Source organism: Cajanus cajan, chromosome 7 (assembly GCF_000230855.2).
Source record: "Cajanus cajan strain Asha chromosome 7, NIPB_CcT2T_4, whole genome shotgun sequence".
Taxonomy (NCBI): domain Eukaryota; kingdom Viridiplantae; phylum Streptophyta; class Magnoliopsida; order Fabales; family Fabaceae; genus Cajanus; species Cajanus cajan.
The window spans coordinates 4,371,342-4,386,246 of record NC_138523.1 but is presented as its reverse complement, the minus strand read 5'-3'; the positions used below and the strand labels follow the sequence as shown (position 1 = coordinate 4,386,246).

General features: G+C 34.4%; 1 protein-coding gene across 4 annotated transcripts in view; it reads left to right on the top strand.

The window, feature by feature from the left end:
- LOC109807842 (ubiquitin C-terminal hydrolase 13) overlaps window positions 1–14,905 on the top strand; it is a 36,115-nt gene that overhangs the window by 17,434 nt on the left and 3,776 nt on the right. For all 4 annotated transcript variants that reach the window (XM_020370518.3, XM_020370509.3, XM_020370525.3 and 1 more), the window contains exons 17-27: window positions 1,107–1,184; window positions 1,321–1,409; window positions 1,495–1,603; window positions 1,696–1,764; window positions 1,905–2,015; window positions 2,835–2,890; window positions 2,999–3,176; window positions 3,324–3,425; window positions 3,509–3,580; window positions 6,820–6,885; window positions 8,938–9,003. In XM_020370518.3, coding sequence (XP_020226107.1) covers window positions 1,107–1,184; window positions 1,321–1,409; window positions 1,495–1,603; window positions 1,696–1,764; window positions 1,905–2,015; window positions 2,835–2,890; window positions 2,999–3,176; window positions 3,324–3,425; window positions 3,509–3,580; window positions 6,820–6,885; window positions 8,938–9,003 — 996 coding nt within the window. The remainder of the gene's footprint in view (window positions 1–1,106; window positions 1,185–1,320; window positions 1,410–1,494; window positions 1,604–1,695; window positions 1,765–1,904; window positions 2,016–2,834; window positions 2,891–2,998; window positions 3,177–3,323; window positions 3,426–3,508; window positions 3,581–6,819; window positions 6,886–8,937; window positions 9,004–14,905) is intronic.

Sequence of the window (14,905 nt, the reverse complement as noted above, 5' to 3'; positions counted from 1 at the left end):
CACAGGTAAGGTTGTTAAAATCGATTTTTATCTAGGATAAGGAGAGGGGTAAGTGATCCTAACTTGGGGATCATAAATCGGATTGTAAGATATTAAGATCCTACATCCCTATCTAGAATTAAATATAATACATATACATAAAAAAACTACTTAGATAAAGAAAATAACCAATAAATCACAACATTAAACTATCTTTTTATTTTCCAATTCTATCTCTTTCATCTTTCCCTTTAAAAGGCCAATGGGATCCAACCTGATTTTTTCTCGCCCACAAAAAATATCTAACGTGTTCTATTTTTTATCTATTAATTCCATTTTTTTCAATTTCATTCCTGTGTTTTTATTCTGTTAATTATGGAAATATTGTTTGTTTCTGAGCATTTATACATGCATAGTATAAATTGTTTATCTTGTATCTAAAATCTTCAGTGTAGTTGCCATCATGTTATCTGCTATCCCACAGTAGTGCCATTCTAATCGGCCACACGATACTGCCATGTGGGATTGAATAATTGTTTAGTATTGTCTTATTTAGACCCATTCTGCTGTTTATTACTTTTTATTTTTATTTTTTATATATGGAACTTTTAACTATGATTCTTGGGATGTACTAATGAATGTAAACTATTTATCAGACATATGGGTTTCCACCTTTTGGAAGTTCCAACATAAAGTATTGTTTCTTTCAAAATTTCATTTGAACATGACATGATAATAATAGAAATACAGCAGAGAGAGTAATTGATTACATTAGGAAGTAGATGGAAAACAATTTCACAAAACTGAATGACTGGCAACCTATTTATAAGCTACTGAATGCTGAGTTAGCAGTCTGTTACATTTAAATTAAATAGTTACTGAATGTAACTAACACTTAAATAACAGATGCAACAGAATATATTATAAAATCTAATAGATAATTTTGTACACTCAGTAGATAATAAAGTTGTTACGCCTACTAATAAAAAATTAAAGTTAAGTGGATGACAGTGAGAGTGGAAGTTTCATTTTTTTAAAGTGATATCTCCTTTAAACAATAAATTTTATGATTATTTTTCTAATAATCATTTGTTATTGTTTGTGCTATGGTACTTTGACTATTTTAGGTTGGATTGCTAAGAGAAGTGTCCAATAAAGCAAATAATGTGGAGCTGAAGTTATTTTTGGAAATAGAAATGGGGCAGGTAATGTTTATCTCAATAATTTAATCTTCCTGTATAGTATGGTCGTTACCATTAAATAATATATATTGTTCTCTCCAATTGTAACTTAGTCACAACTGACATGGATTTGTTATTTATACCTTGCACAATGAGTCAGGATATGCAGCCAATTCCTCCTCCTGAGAAATCAAAAGAGAATCTCTTGCTTTTCTTTAAAATTTATGAACCTTCAAATGAGAAGCTTCGGTACTTGCTCTGCCAATTACTAATAAAATATTCCGAGGCAAATCTACATTGTATTTATAAAATGTATTTTTCTCTGTTTTCTCAGGTATGCTGGGCGGCTTTTTGTGATGAGTAGCGGGAAGCCAGTAGATATATTGGTAAAACTAAATGAAATGGCTGGATATGCTTCTGATGAAGAATTAGAATTGTTTGAGGTCAGTCAATCTGCATCTCATGTATAATTATGTTTCATGATGGCAATATCAATGGAATGCAATAATGCTTGCATTCTTTATTACACCCTCAGGAGATAAAATTTGAACCTCATGTCATGTGTGAACGAGTTGACAAGTTATCCACTTTCCGTGACAGTCAGGTATACATTGAGTGGCCACCATTATATTGGATTTCCAGTGCTTTCAAATATGCGCTTATTATAATATTTTAAGTTTAGAATATTAATAAATAATAAATTTGTAGTTGTAACTTTTGCTTGAACTGTTGTAATTTGAGCAGCTTGAGGACGGTGATATTATTTGCTTCCAGAAGTCTCCCCAATCTGGAAGTGGAGAGCAATATCGTTATCCAGATGTTCCTTCTTTCTTGGAATATGTGCATAACCGTCTGGTATGAACTATTTAAAGTGGCTTCTAACTTGTTGACTGCTATATAAATTTTAAATTGTTGTGTCCTCAATTTGAATATTGCCTGCAATAAGAAGCAAGTTTACTGCATCAATTGTGAAATATGAGTTCTTATCCTTGGGTTCTCCTGATTATTTAGTTTGCCTTAAAAAGTTAGTTTCTCATCCAAGAGGACATAAAGTTATTAATTTTTCCCGCTATATATAATTTAATAATTTAATCATCTATGACTGTACTCACTCCCTTTTTTTCAAAGAATTTATCAGTTGTAGTTTTTCATTGTTTTCAGTCATTTTGTGATTATTAAAACTAAAGCATGATATTTTTTATACTCATAAAACCTACAATAGTACCTTCGTTTATTTCAATTATAATCCTAACTAATAAAGGAAATAAATTATGATAAGATAAGGAAATATTGTAACTAGTTCTTAGAGATAACTAGGAAATAAGGAAACAAATCATAAAAGATACTACCTCTGTTCCTATGTATAAAAAACAAATACCTTATTCATCAAGTCCAATGAAAGTAGTAAATTAGTTACTTGTAATTGATAATGTCATAATTTGAAATTTTATTCAAAAAATACCCATAGAATTAAATGGAGTAAGTGGTATTTATATCTAATGACACGACTCAAAAGACGGAATAATTTTTTTCAACCAATGAGCATGACTAAGTGTTAATTGCTCAATAGAGTTATGGTCTCAGTGGCAACAAAAGATTCCTGCTTTGTGGAGATTATTTCTTACAATGAAGTATTTTGACCTATTCAAAAAGTTACTTTGCTTTGATATGCAGGTTGTTCGCTTTAGGATTTTGGAGAAACCAAAGGAGGATGAATTCAGTCTTGAACTGTTAGTTTTTATTTATTTTGAATCTACTACTCTCTCTCTCTATCTCTCCATTATAAATTTATAGGTGAAGTATATCTGGCAATTCAATTTTTTTATTTGATCATCTAGGTCAAAGCTTGACACCTATGATGATGTTGTCGAAAAAGTTGCTCAACATATTGGTCTGAATGATCCTTCTAAAATCAGACTCACATCTCATAACTGCTACTCCCAGCAACCTAAACCACAGTCTATCAAGTTCCGTGGAGTGGAACATTTGTCAGACATGCTGTTTCACTATAATCAGGTCCTCCGTTCAAACCGAAAAAGTTTCGCAATAGATTCTGTTGCATTTAAATTACTTGCATAATGTTGCATGGACTTCAAAAACAGTTGTTGGGTTTTGCTTAAATCTTCCAATATGCTAAATTATCTTTTTTTGTGTTATTTCTAGATTTCTGACATTCTATACTATGAAGTATTGGATATCCCTCTGCCTGAATTGCAATGCCTAAAAACTCTTAAAATTGCTTTCCATCATGCTACCAAGGATGAAGTGAGTTCTATTAGTTGTCACTTTCATTTTTTAAACAATTCTCCTCAAGTGCTATAAATTCTAACCATGTTATCCTTGTTCAGGTGGTGAATCATACTATTAGATTACCGAAGCATAGTACTGTGTCAGATGTAATTAATGATCTTAAATCAAAGGTATGGTGGTGAACTCTCATAATCAAAGTTGATACATTTATTGTGTAAGGAGGATGGATTATAGACACATACAACACAGAAATGTAGACACATTCAAACATGCTTTTTGGGCTCAAGTTACTATTTATTTTCTATTTTAATGTACTAAAGAGTTTTTAAAACAGATTGTTTCCATTAATTTCTGTGAGAAAGCAATTCAATTTTAGAATTTTTTATATGCTTATAGTGTATGACTTGGGTGCTTGGAAGCCTAATGCTTTAAATCTTTCACTATGTGAAGGATTATGGGAAGGGTTCAATCCATCAAGTTTGATAGGCTGCCTTACCTTGCATTTGCAATAGGCTGCTTTCTTTACTTGATTCTGTGATCTCTGGGTCACACTGCCCAAGACTCCTTATCTGCAACACACATAACAAGTTACACAGATTTTTTATTCAAAAACTCAGTAAGTTGATAGAATTCTCTCTTTCTCTATCTCATAAAGAAATGGAATGGTGGAAGACCTGGTAAGGAGCCTGTTAGGAATGTAAATGCAGATCCACAATTAGATAGACCCAAGGTTTGGTGGGTTTATTATTGGAAGAAAGGAAAACTAACAAATAAAGGTGGTTAAAATTCTGTTATGAACAGAGGACATAAATAGGCAGTTTGGGGTGATTAGGGGGATATAGAGAATTCATTGTAAAAAGCAGGGATTTCTTCCCGTGTGACAGAAAAGGAGAGTACTCCATTTGTACTCAGTGTAAATCAGTTACTAAGGAATAACAGATTGATTCTTTTGTTTCCATTGTTCTCTCTCTCCCTAAAAAGGATTTCTAACAGGCCCATTGAAAAATTTGAAATTATCGGGTTATAGTTATTGGGGGGAGAGAGGAGAGACTCTATAATATTCAACTACCTCTAGTCCTTTACAAGAAACAGGTTATAATGTATTTTGCACTATAAATTGTTTCTTATAAAAGTACCAGATGTAGTATTATGTATGAATTACCATATGTTGATGTGCATATAAAACCTAGAGCACAAACCAACATTTATTCCAATTGTTATCTTAACATGATTTGTTCTCCAAAATAATTAGGATTGTGATTAGTATAAATAAGGCTTTGTGTTTTGAAGGACTATAAGGAGTAAATGACCGTGATGACTAAACATTGGAGAAGAAACACAATAAGAGAGATAGTTGATTAGAAGGATAGATCATGAAAATAAAGTTCTTGATTTAAGGGGACTAGGCTGTGGAATAGCGATGGGATGAGTCAAGGTGGATTGTACTGCTCTAAGACCTTGTTCAATTATGATGTTCTTTTTATTGAAGGAGAAAATAAAGACTTTGTATTATATTCTTAGGAATGAAATTTATTACAAATTTACAATATTTGATGTTTGTATGTATGAAACCTAGAGCACTAACTTATTTTTATTGATTGCAATCCTAATGGACCAAAATCTCACCCATTCCAAAGTATTAGGATCAAAAGTATAATTAAACCAATTGTAAATATTCTAACAGTTATAATCATACAACTGGAAACACTCAAATACTTTGTAATCAAATTTGGATAATGAAGATGAAATCCTAAGAATCTTGATGTGCCTTGTGTGGCTAATTCTCGCAGGCAACAGCCTGAATTCTTTTATAACATATAATCTAAAATGAGGAATACCTAAAACAGGATGAGAAATAAAATCTTAATCCAACCTAAGGATAAAACCCAAGAAGCCACTAGGGTCTGTGTAGTGTTGAGAGATTTGGGTAGTTTGCATGAGGTAGTAGAATCTGTCCCCATTGCTGCTATTGTGCATGAAAAATAAAAAATAAAAACCCGATTTCTTGAAAGATCGGTTTGTCTTTGTTGTTTGATCGGTTTCTTCATATTCGTTTTCAAGGATTTGGTGATGGGGAAAAAAAAAAAAAGACCTTTTGCATTTTGCAGTTAATGGGATTCTGTGGTTGGAAGGAATGCTTGTGGTTTGTTTCAGGCTCTGAAGCACGGATACGTGAAAATAGATCCCGTATCCGTATCGGATACGTATCCGATACGGATACGTTTTGATACGTGAAGGATACTGATTTTATTAAAAAAAAAAAAAATTTCAGATTTGTTCCCAAAACGAAAATATTCGGAAATCAACTATAAAATAGGAGGAAAATACAAATTTGAGATGGAGATACTTTGCATTCCATAGGATTTGCTGCGTTTAGACACCGAGTCCGACTCAGAAGACAACCGCACACCAGACCCAGTTCCGGTCATGCATAGCGAGATGGAAACCTAAGGCTCTGGTCTCGACTTTTTTTTTTTTCTGGTCTCAACTTTGTTCCTCTGTTGGGTGGGGGGGCTCTGGTCTCGACTTTGTTCTTGTGTGGGGGGAGGGGGGGGACTCTCTGGTCTCGACTTTGTTCCTGTGTGGGGGGAGGGGGGGAGGCTTTACGCTTTTGGGGGAGAAAATTTGTGTGGGGGGAGGGGGGGAGGCTTTACGCTTTTGGGGGAGAAAATTTATCTGATGCGTATATTTTACGGTCATGCTTCATGCTTTTTGATAAAATAATATTAAAATATAATATTAAAATAAGTTAAATATTTAAATATTAATTAAAAGGTGTATATAATATTAAAAAAATTAAAATCAAAGCAAATATTTTTGAGTCTATTGCCATTTCATTTTTTCTTTTTTTTATATTTTACTGTGTTATTTGTACCTTTATTTAATTTTATAATTTATTTAAAAATATAAAAAATAGTAGCATATTAATTTTATAATTTATTTGTACTTTTATTTAATTTTTGAATAATATTTATTTACAATTATTATTTTATATATATTAATTTATTTATTTTTTATTACGTATCCTAAACGTATCGTATCCTATATTTTTAAAATTTGACGTATCGCCGTATCGGATACGTATCGTATCCGATACGCGTATCGTATCCGTGCATCATAGGTTTCAGGTGATAAATATTTTAGATATGCAAAGAGATTGGAGAGATATTTTAAGAATTTATAGCATTGCTGTTTCTATTGTATTTGTTGTGGTTTTCTTTTCTGGTCTGTGGATTCCGTAATCCTTATCCTCCATCTTTTCTTTGGAATGCTAATATAACTTTTACCTGTAAAAAATGACATGGTTTTGGGATGCATATTGGTGGTAAACTGGTAGTGTCTGCAATACAGTTGTCATGTTTTCCTTATGGGAAATATGTAGACTCATGTTTTTGTTTTTGTGATACAGGGAGATTTATCACATCCTGATGCAGAACTTAGATTGCTTGAAGTTTTCTATCACAAGATCTATAAGGTGCAGAGAATGTAACATGATCTCTAACCTTTAAGTTTTTTAAATTCTCTTTCAGACATTCATAGTAGCATATTAGTTGTAAACATAATTTCTCTTACTGGTGGGTTCATATAATATTATTGAAGATGTGAGCAGATGATCGGGTGATGCAATCTCATTATTGAAGTGATACAGCTAGTTTGTAGAAGAAACTTACAAAGATAATTCAAATAACATAATCATAGTTGTTTAAAGTAGTTCCAATATTTAAAATATTGTAGAAAGAGAACATACTGAGTTGAAGAAACCAGAGAAACTAAGAACTGCGAGATAAAGTGTATTTGATATTTTATTATCTAAATTTCTAATTAGGCAGATCAGATATTTGTGGTACAGTACAGGAATGAGAGGCAGTTCATTAACTGCAGAGAAAAAGCCTTGGGATAATCACAACCATATTTTTGATGAAAAAAGCCCTTTGATACAAGGCAAGCCTTATATTTATTGACAGTCCCATTTGGGTTTTCCTTGGTTAAAAATAAATACCCATTCACACCCAATACCAGACCTTCTAGGTGGGAAAGGCACGAAAGACCAATTTTGATTGGCCAAAAGTGCATCGTATTTATAGGAATTGCAGGAATTGTGTTCTTCCTCACGCCAAACTGATTTATTTATAGTCAAGAGGAATACAATAATTAGGGAACTAGGGAAATAACAGAGAAAAATCTGTAAAAATCAGCCCTAAAGATAAGCTATACATAGTTACTCTATTTAAAGATATCTAATCATATCTTTTACGGTATTCAAGCTGCATGGTTAGCTACCAAGGAGGGGAGGACAAGGTCTTATTGACCAGATTGGGTTCAGCAGTAGTGATCAATAAGGTGGGCTGTTATCTAGGTTTAAGGACACCTGTTCTGGACCTAGTTTGCATAGCATGAGTATTTCTAGGAGGTGGAGACTGTAATGAAAACGGGAAGACAGAATTAAAGTCAGAATTAACGGTGTTGGAGGCAGAGGAAGGAAGAGACGTAGATAAGGAGGAAGACAGTGGTGCAGCTTACTGTACAGTTGAAGGTGGAGAAAGTAATGCAGTAGAAGACGGAAGGGAGGTGAGGAAGAAGAGGCAGTGGTTGGAGTTGATTTGAGTGAGGGGAATTTGCGTTCATTGAATAATACATCCTTAGAGATGAAAGTTGTATCCCTTGTGAGAGGGAGAGTAACCCAAGAAGATGCATTCAGAATAGTGAAACTGCAACTTATAAGAGTTATAAGGTATTAGTAACAGAAATCAGGCACTCCCAATCACTTTGAAGAAGGAAATAATCAGGGAATCATGAAACAGTCTAAAAGGTAATAGCATAATTATTGTGAGCTGCGGGTAGTCAATTAATTGTAGGAGGCAGTCTGAAAATTATGATCCCAATAAGAGAAATAGGTAAGGATGTTTGTGACGCCAGTGTTAACCCCATTTCAACAATATCCTGGTGATTTTGCTCTACTGCACCATTTTGATGGTGTGTGGGGACATATATGAAGACAAGTGATTCTCAAAAGACTATAAATACTGTTTGAATGACTTAAATTCTCCACCACAGTCAGATTGTACAGAATTGGCTTTCTTATTAAGTCATGGTTCAACCATGGAGTGATTTATTTTTAATGAAATAAATCCATGTAAAGTGACTAAAGGCATCGAAAAAGGAAACATAGTACAGGTCTACATGAATCCCATAGAGAAAGTTGTTGAAGCTGGATGTAAAGGCATCCTTGTAGACCAAATGCTAGGTATGTGAAAGTCTGAATGACCTACATCAAATATAAACCTAGCTTGATCTAACTGTCTCATTTAATATTGAATTTTTAAGGTCTATCTTTCTTATTTCAACACAGACAAAATATACATTCCTAATGGTAGCCTTTTAATTTAGGCATTTCAACCTGCTTAACTTCATATCTATTTCAATAATATTTATGTTATATGCTGCTGTTTTCTTCCTTTCTTAACAATGAGAAAATGTTCCAAATTTTGGGTAATTCATTCATAATCTTGTGATATGTTTTTTGCAGATTTTCCGCATAACTGAAAAGATTGAGAGTATTAATGATCAATATTGGACGCTAAGAGCTGAAGAGGTAAGGATTTTGTTAAAAAGAGACAATATTTTCTGAATATGCTTGAGTGATGATTACACCCAACAGAATGGATTTATTTATATTCAAGTAAATTTCAAAGATAAATAATGCCAAAACAATTTACAAGAGAACAATTAAGATAGCACTACTTCCTATGATGCTTAAATCCAGCTATACCAAGTATCTAGGTAACTTGGGAAAAATAAGCATCAAAGGAGTTCTTATCTCCTAAATTGTTCCTATTTCCAACAGATTTATATGTATGCTGTTTTATAATAATACAAATGTTTAATAGTTTGGATAAGTTGTTATCAATTAGTATTTTGTTACATGTATAGGATGTGTTTGATAAACATTAAGGTACAAAACAAGGAGAGCAACACACAAGACAAATGTTCAAGTTATTGGACCATTTTTTGTTCTGTTCATTGAATGGTGAATAATGAACAACACAAATAAAATAATATGAAATTTATTATAATATATTTTAATATTAATTATCATAACTAATTATTATTATTACCATCATCATCTTAATGGGGGTGATTGTGGCAAAAATTGTGATAACTAATAACAATGGTGGTAGTGGTAGACTGGTGGCAACAAAGACGGCGATAGCAAGGTAGTTAGAATTGCGAGATGCCTTGAGATTCTACACTTCTGACATGTTTGGGTGAGTTCAAACATGATCAGAAACGTTCCAGGGTGGAATCGATAAAATCACCATGCTGAAGCATAAAAACGGTAGACTAGATGTGTTTTGGGATTTCAGTGCCAGTTATTTTTCACATTTTTAACTTGGGTTTTTTTTATTACTATTATTGTTGTTTTGGGCTTTTAAAAACTTAAGCTTGTCGAATTTTAGACCTAAATCCAACGCCATCCCAGCCTCCTGAAAACTGTCTTGGACTTCTTTGACTTCAACCTTTTGCCCCAGCCTTCTTCAACTTCAACTGTTCTCCAAACTACTACTCCTCTGCATAGATCTGTGTCCTCCACCACATTTGGAGATTGTATTTCTTTTTATAATTTAATAAATCTTACATTTTTAGTATTAATAAAGTAAAAAAGCCAGTGACAACAAAATAATTGAAAAAGGAATGATTTGCTACATAATATATCTTATTAGATTTTAATAATCTATATTAGTATAATGGAAATTTTTCTACCTTGTTACTCAATTTCAGTTTTATGTTGACAAATATTTTTTGCCATTCGGAGCTTCAGAGATGAATAGATGATCTATTTTAATATACTTTAGGAGCGACAAATATTTTAATATTTTTTTATTACTATTATTTTAATATACTTTTGCCTGCCAAGCTGGCTTTAATATACATTTCTAAAAGTCTTTGGTTGCTCTTGTTTTCCCTTATTAAGACCTTACAATCAACACAAGCTTCAACCTAGGTCTGAAGAATGTGTATTCTTGGGATATTCTCCTCTTCATAAAGGCTACAAATGTTTAAGCAAATCTGGCCGTATATACATCAGCAAGGATGTGATCTTCAATGAAGGGAGATTTCCTTATCATGATCTCTTTGTTACCGCAACTTCTGATTCTATCCCTGCCACCTCTGTTTCCACACTTCCCTCCCTTGTCTGCTCCCACAATCCATCTTCCTCTACCCTTGTATCACCTACTGTTCCCACCAATTCTGGATCCTCTGAATCCAATTTCTCTCTCCCCTCCATGCCTGACAACAGTTCTACAAATTCTCCTCCGGCTTTATCCTCATCACCTTCACTCTCTGCTCCTCCTCTTAATATTCATCCCATGATCACTCGCTCAAAAAATGGCATTCTACAACCTCGACTTAACCCCACCCTCTTGCTGTCTAATGTTGAACCCAAAACTGTCAAGTCTGCTCTCACGGATCCTCATTGGCTCTCTGCCATGCAAGCTGAACTCACGGCCTTACATGACAATCACACCTGGACTTTAGTTGATTTACCTCCTGGTAGAAAATCCATTGGTTGTAAGTGGGTTTTTCGTCTTAAAGAAAATCCTGATGGCTCTATCAACAAGTACAAAGCCCGACTTGTTGCCAAGGGTTTCCATCAGCAACCGGGTGTTGATTTCTCTGAAACTTTTTCTCCTGTTGTCAAGCCTGTCACCATCCGGATTGTGCTCTCTCTTGCTGTAACCTTTCAATGGCCACTTCGCCAACTTGACATTAATAATGCATTCCTAAATGGAATGCTTGAGGAAGACATTTACATGTCTCAGCCGCCTGGCTTTATTGAACCCAATAGCAAACATCTTGTCTGTAAACTCCACAAGTCCCTTTATGGTCTCAAACAGGCCCCTCGTGCCTGGTTTGACAGGTTGACTTCGGTTTTGCTCAAGCTTGGGTTTCACAAAAGCAAGTGTGATCCTAGTTTGTTTATTTTCTCTACTCCCTCTGCCATTGTCTACATGCTCATTTATGTGGATGATATCATCCTCACTGGCAATTCCTCCTCCTTAATGCAACAATTTATTAATCACCTTCATGCCACCTTCTCTCTCAAAGATCTTGGCACACTTGACTACTTCTTGGGTATTGAAGTCAAGTCTCTTTCTAATGGCCGGTTACTGTTGTCTCAGCATAAATATATTTCTGATCTTCTCACCAAGGTTAAAATGGAAGACTCTAAGGGCATCTCCACTCCTATGATTGGAGGTCAACAACTTGCCAAAACCGGAACTCTGTTTAATGATCCTACCTTGTATAGGTCTGTAGTTGGTGCACTGCAATATGCAACCATTACACGGCCTGAAATTGCCTTTAGTGTCAATAAGGTAAGTCAGTTCATGTGTTCCCCTATGGAAGAACACTGGAAGGTAGTTAAAAGGATTCTAAGATATCTCAAAGGCACTCTCAAACATGGTCTTGTGTTCACGCATGCTCGGTCCTCCTCTTCCTTCAACCTTACTGCCTTTACTGATGCTGATTGGGCTGCTGATCCCAATGATCGACGTTCTACCTCGGCAGCCTGTATTTATCTTGGGCCTAATCTTGTGTCGTGGTGGTCCAAGAAACAGTTGCTTGTTGCCAGATCGAGTACTGAGGCTGAATATCGTGCCTTAGCTCAAGCTGTCACTGAAGTCTTGTGGATTCAGTCCCTTCTTCAAGAACTCAAAATTCGTTTCAACACTCCTATGGTACTCTGTGATAATCAAAGCACAGTTGCACTATCTCACAACCCGGTTCTTCACTCCAGATCTAAGCATATGGAACTTGACATCTTCTTTGTTCGGGAAAAAGTCATCAGCAAAGCTCTTGTTGTCTCGCATATTCCTTCTCAGCACCAATATGCAGATCTATTAACCAAGGCACTGTCTCCCAAGCGTTTTCTGTCTCTGCGCTCCAAGCTCAATGTTGCTGATCCGTCTGACATGCTTCATCCCCCTTGAGCTTGTGGGGGGTGTATTAGAGAAGAGACTAGAATAATAAATACTTTTATTATTCTTGTACTAATATTGTATATTTTCTGTTTTCTGTTAGTACTGCCAACTCATCAAGTTGGTTAGGTTTGTTAGCTCTATATATGTAACTGATATCCTTCAGATATCATCACTGTTATTTCTCTAATAATACACAAATTCTTCTCTGCCTACTCTCTCTCTTAATTCTCTGTTTCTTATTGATTTTCTATCTCTTATATATTTGAGTGTTAGATGGAGACTTAGAGGTCTAAACTAGGTGTTTCAAGTTGTTTTGCTACTGCAGTGCAATATTTTATTATGTCATGTTCCTCATTTCAGTTCTATATGGAGTTTAGCTATTGACTTTATTATGCTTATGAATATATGATTATGATTTTAAACTTAATTAAGTATATTACATGTGCTATGATAGTTTTTTTCCTCTTGTTTATATTATGTTAGATGCATATATTTGGATTTTATAAACCTTGTGGAATCTTATGTTTCATGTTACGATTCCACAATATACAATTATGTGACTCTTTTCTGGGTCTAACTAGAATCTAGATTTTTGACTACCTTGGGCGATAGAGAAAGGGTGGTGGTGGGTGACGAGAGGTCTACGACTGGTGGTAGGCGATAGTGGTGGTAGACAGCAATGGGTAAGGGTTGGGGTAGTAATGGCACAATAACATGATAGTAAGTGTTTTTGTACTTAGAACAAAAAGTTGTCCATTGGTTTCTTGAGTAACAAAAAGTAGGACTTTTATTCTGTCCCTCATCCTCTTTTTTATCCTATCTCATGACCTTTTTGTAAATCAACAGTGGAAAATTTATTTTTGTCATGTACTGTACTATGAATTTTAGTGAATCAAATGGATCCATAATTAACCACCTGTATACCACAAAGAAGAATTACATGTTCAAGTTTGAATGTTACTCAATTTCCTCCAAGAAATGTACAATATCCAGTAGTACAGTATTCATTCATTTGGACTTGCATAATCAACATGAAAATAAGCCTCAAGAAATGCACTCCCATTTCTTTTAAACAAAATTTCCTCTACATGGGTTCCTTTAAGGTACTGCAAATTTTCTCCAAGTGGCTTGTAAGGGGACTTCTTTTGGACTGTGCATAAATTGACTAACTAAATTACATATGTGCATTATTTGGCCTCATGTGAGACAAATAGATTAATTTTCCAACAAAGCGTTGATAAATCTCCTTATCCACCACTACACTATCATTTGCATTACCCAATTTAAGGTTGTAATTAGTGCGAGTACCTATAGGTTTAAAAGTTGCATTACTTGTCTCCTTGAGCAAATTTATGACATTTTTGTTGACATATGAAAATGCCTTTCTTTGATTGACTTCAATTCTCAAAGAATATGTCAGCCTTGCAATAGTTTTTATCTCAAACTCCTAGTTAGATGCTGAATTAATACTTGTTGCTCCTTCCAATGATGACTAGTAACAATAATATCATCAACATACACTAACAATATAGTCATATCCCATGAGATTGTGTTTGATAAATAATGGTCTTCTTAACTTTGTCTGAATCCTAAGGCTAGCATGACCTTGGTAAATCTCCCAAACCATGCCTGAGGGGGATTGTTTCAACCCCTACAAAGCCTTTTTTTTAACATGCAAACAGAATTGGTGGCAACTTCATATCTTGGGAGACCTCCATATATTTCCTCCTCAAGCTCCCCATGTAAAAAAACATTTTTCACATCAAATTGTTGTAATTCCTAGCCAAAATTTGCAATGAGACAATATTAGTTGAACTATATTTATCTTTGCAATTGGAGCAAAGGTCTCTGTAATCTCATAGGTTTGAGTGAAACTCTTGTCTACCGACCTCACCTGGTATCTCTCAATCGACCTGTCTACCTTGTATTGTATATAATCATATAAACCAACTGACTTCTTTCCTTTTGGCAAAGAAACTAACTCCCTCTTTGTTCTTCTTCAATGCCCTAAATCCTATTTCTATGGCCTGCTTCCAATTTTTATCATATAACGCCTCAAACATTATTGGGAATTGAAACTGAGTTTAGGTTAGCAAGAAAGGATTTATGGGTTGGAGAAACTGTGAAATAAGAGTTAATTTGAGAGAGGATAAAGTAACTCTTGGGTACATTTTTCGGTTCCTTTTCTAAAGGAAATTAGAAGAAAAGGGTCACCATCAAGGTTTGGGATTTTTGTTTCACTTGGTGAAGGTAAAAGATTATCCTGTAAAATTTTTAAATCATGACTTGTTACAGGATCCAAAGAAGTGGGTTAGTCTCTTTTGGGCATGTGCTGATTCAGGAATGATCTCTGATCTTTTTGTGTAAATCAAATTCTTTTAGGTCTGGTTGGAACATCTTTATTAAACTCAATTGGAGTTGATGCATCTTTTTTAGGATGATGAGAATTTACCTCAAGAGCAGGAAAGATGTGTTTCAAAATAAATCTTTTTATCTTCCCAAGACTCTCCC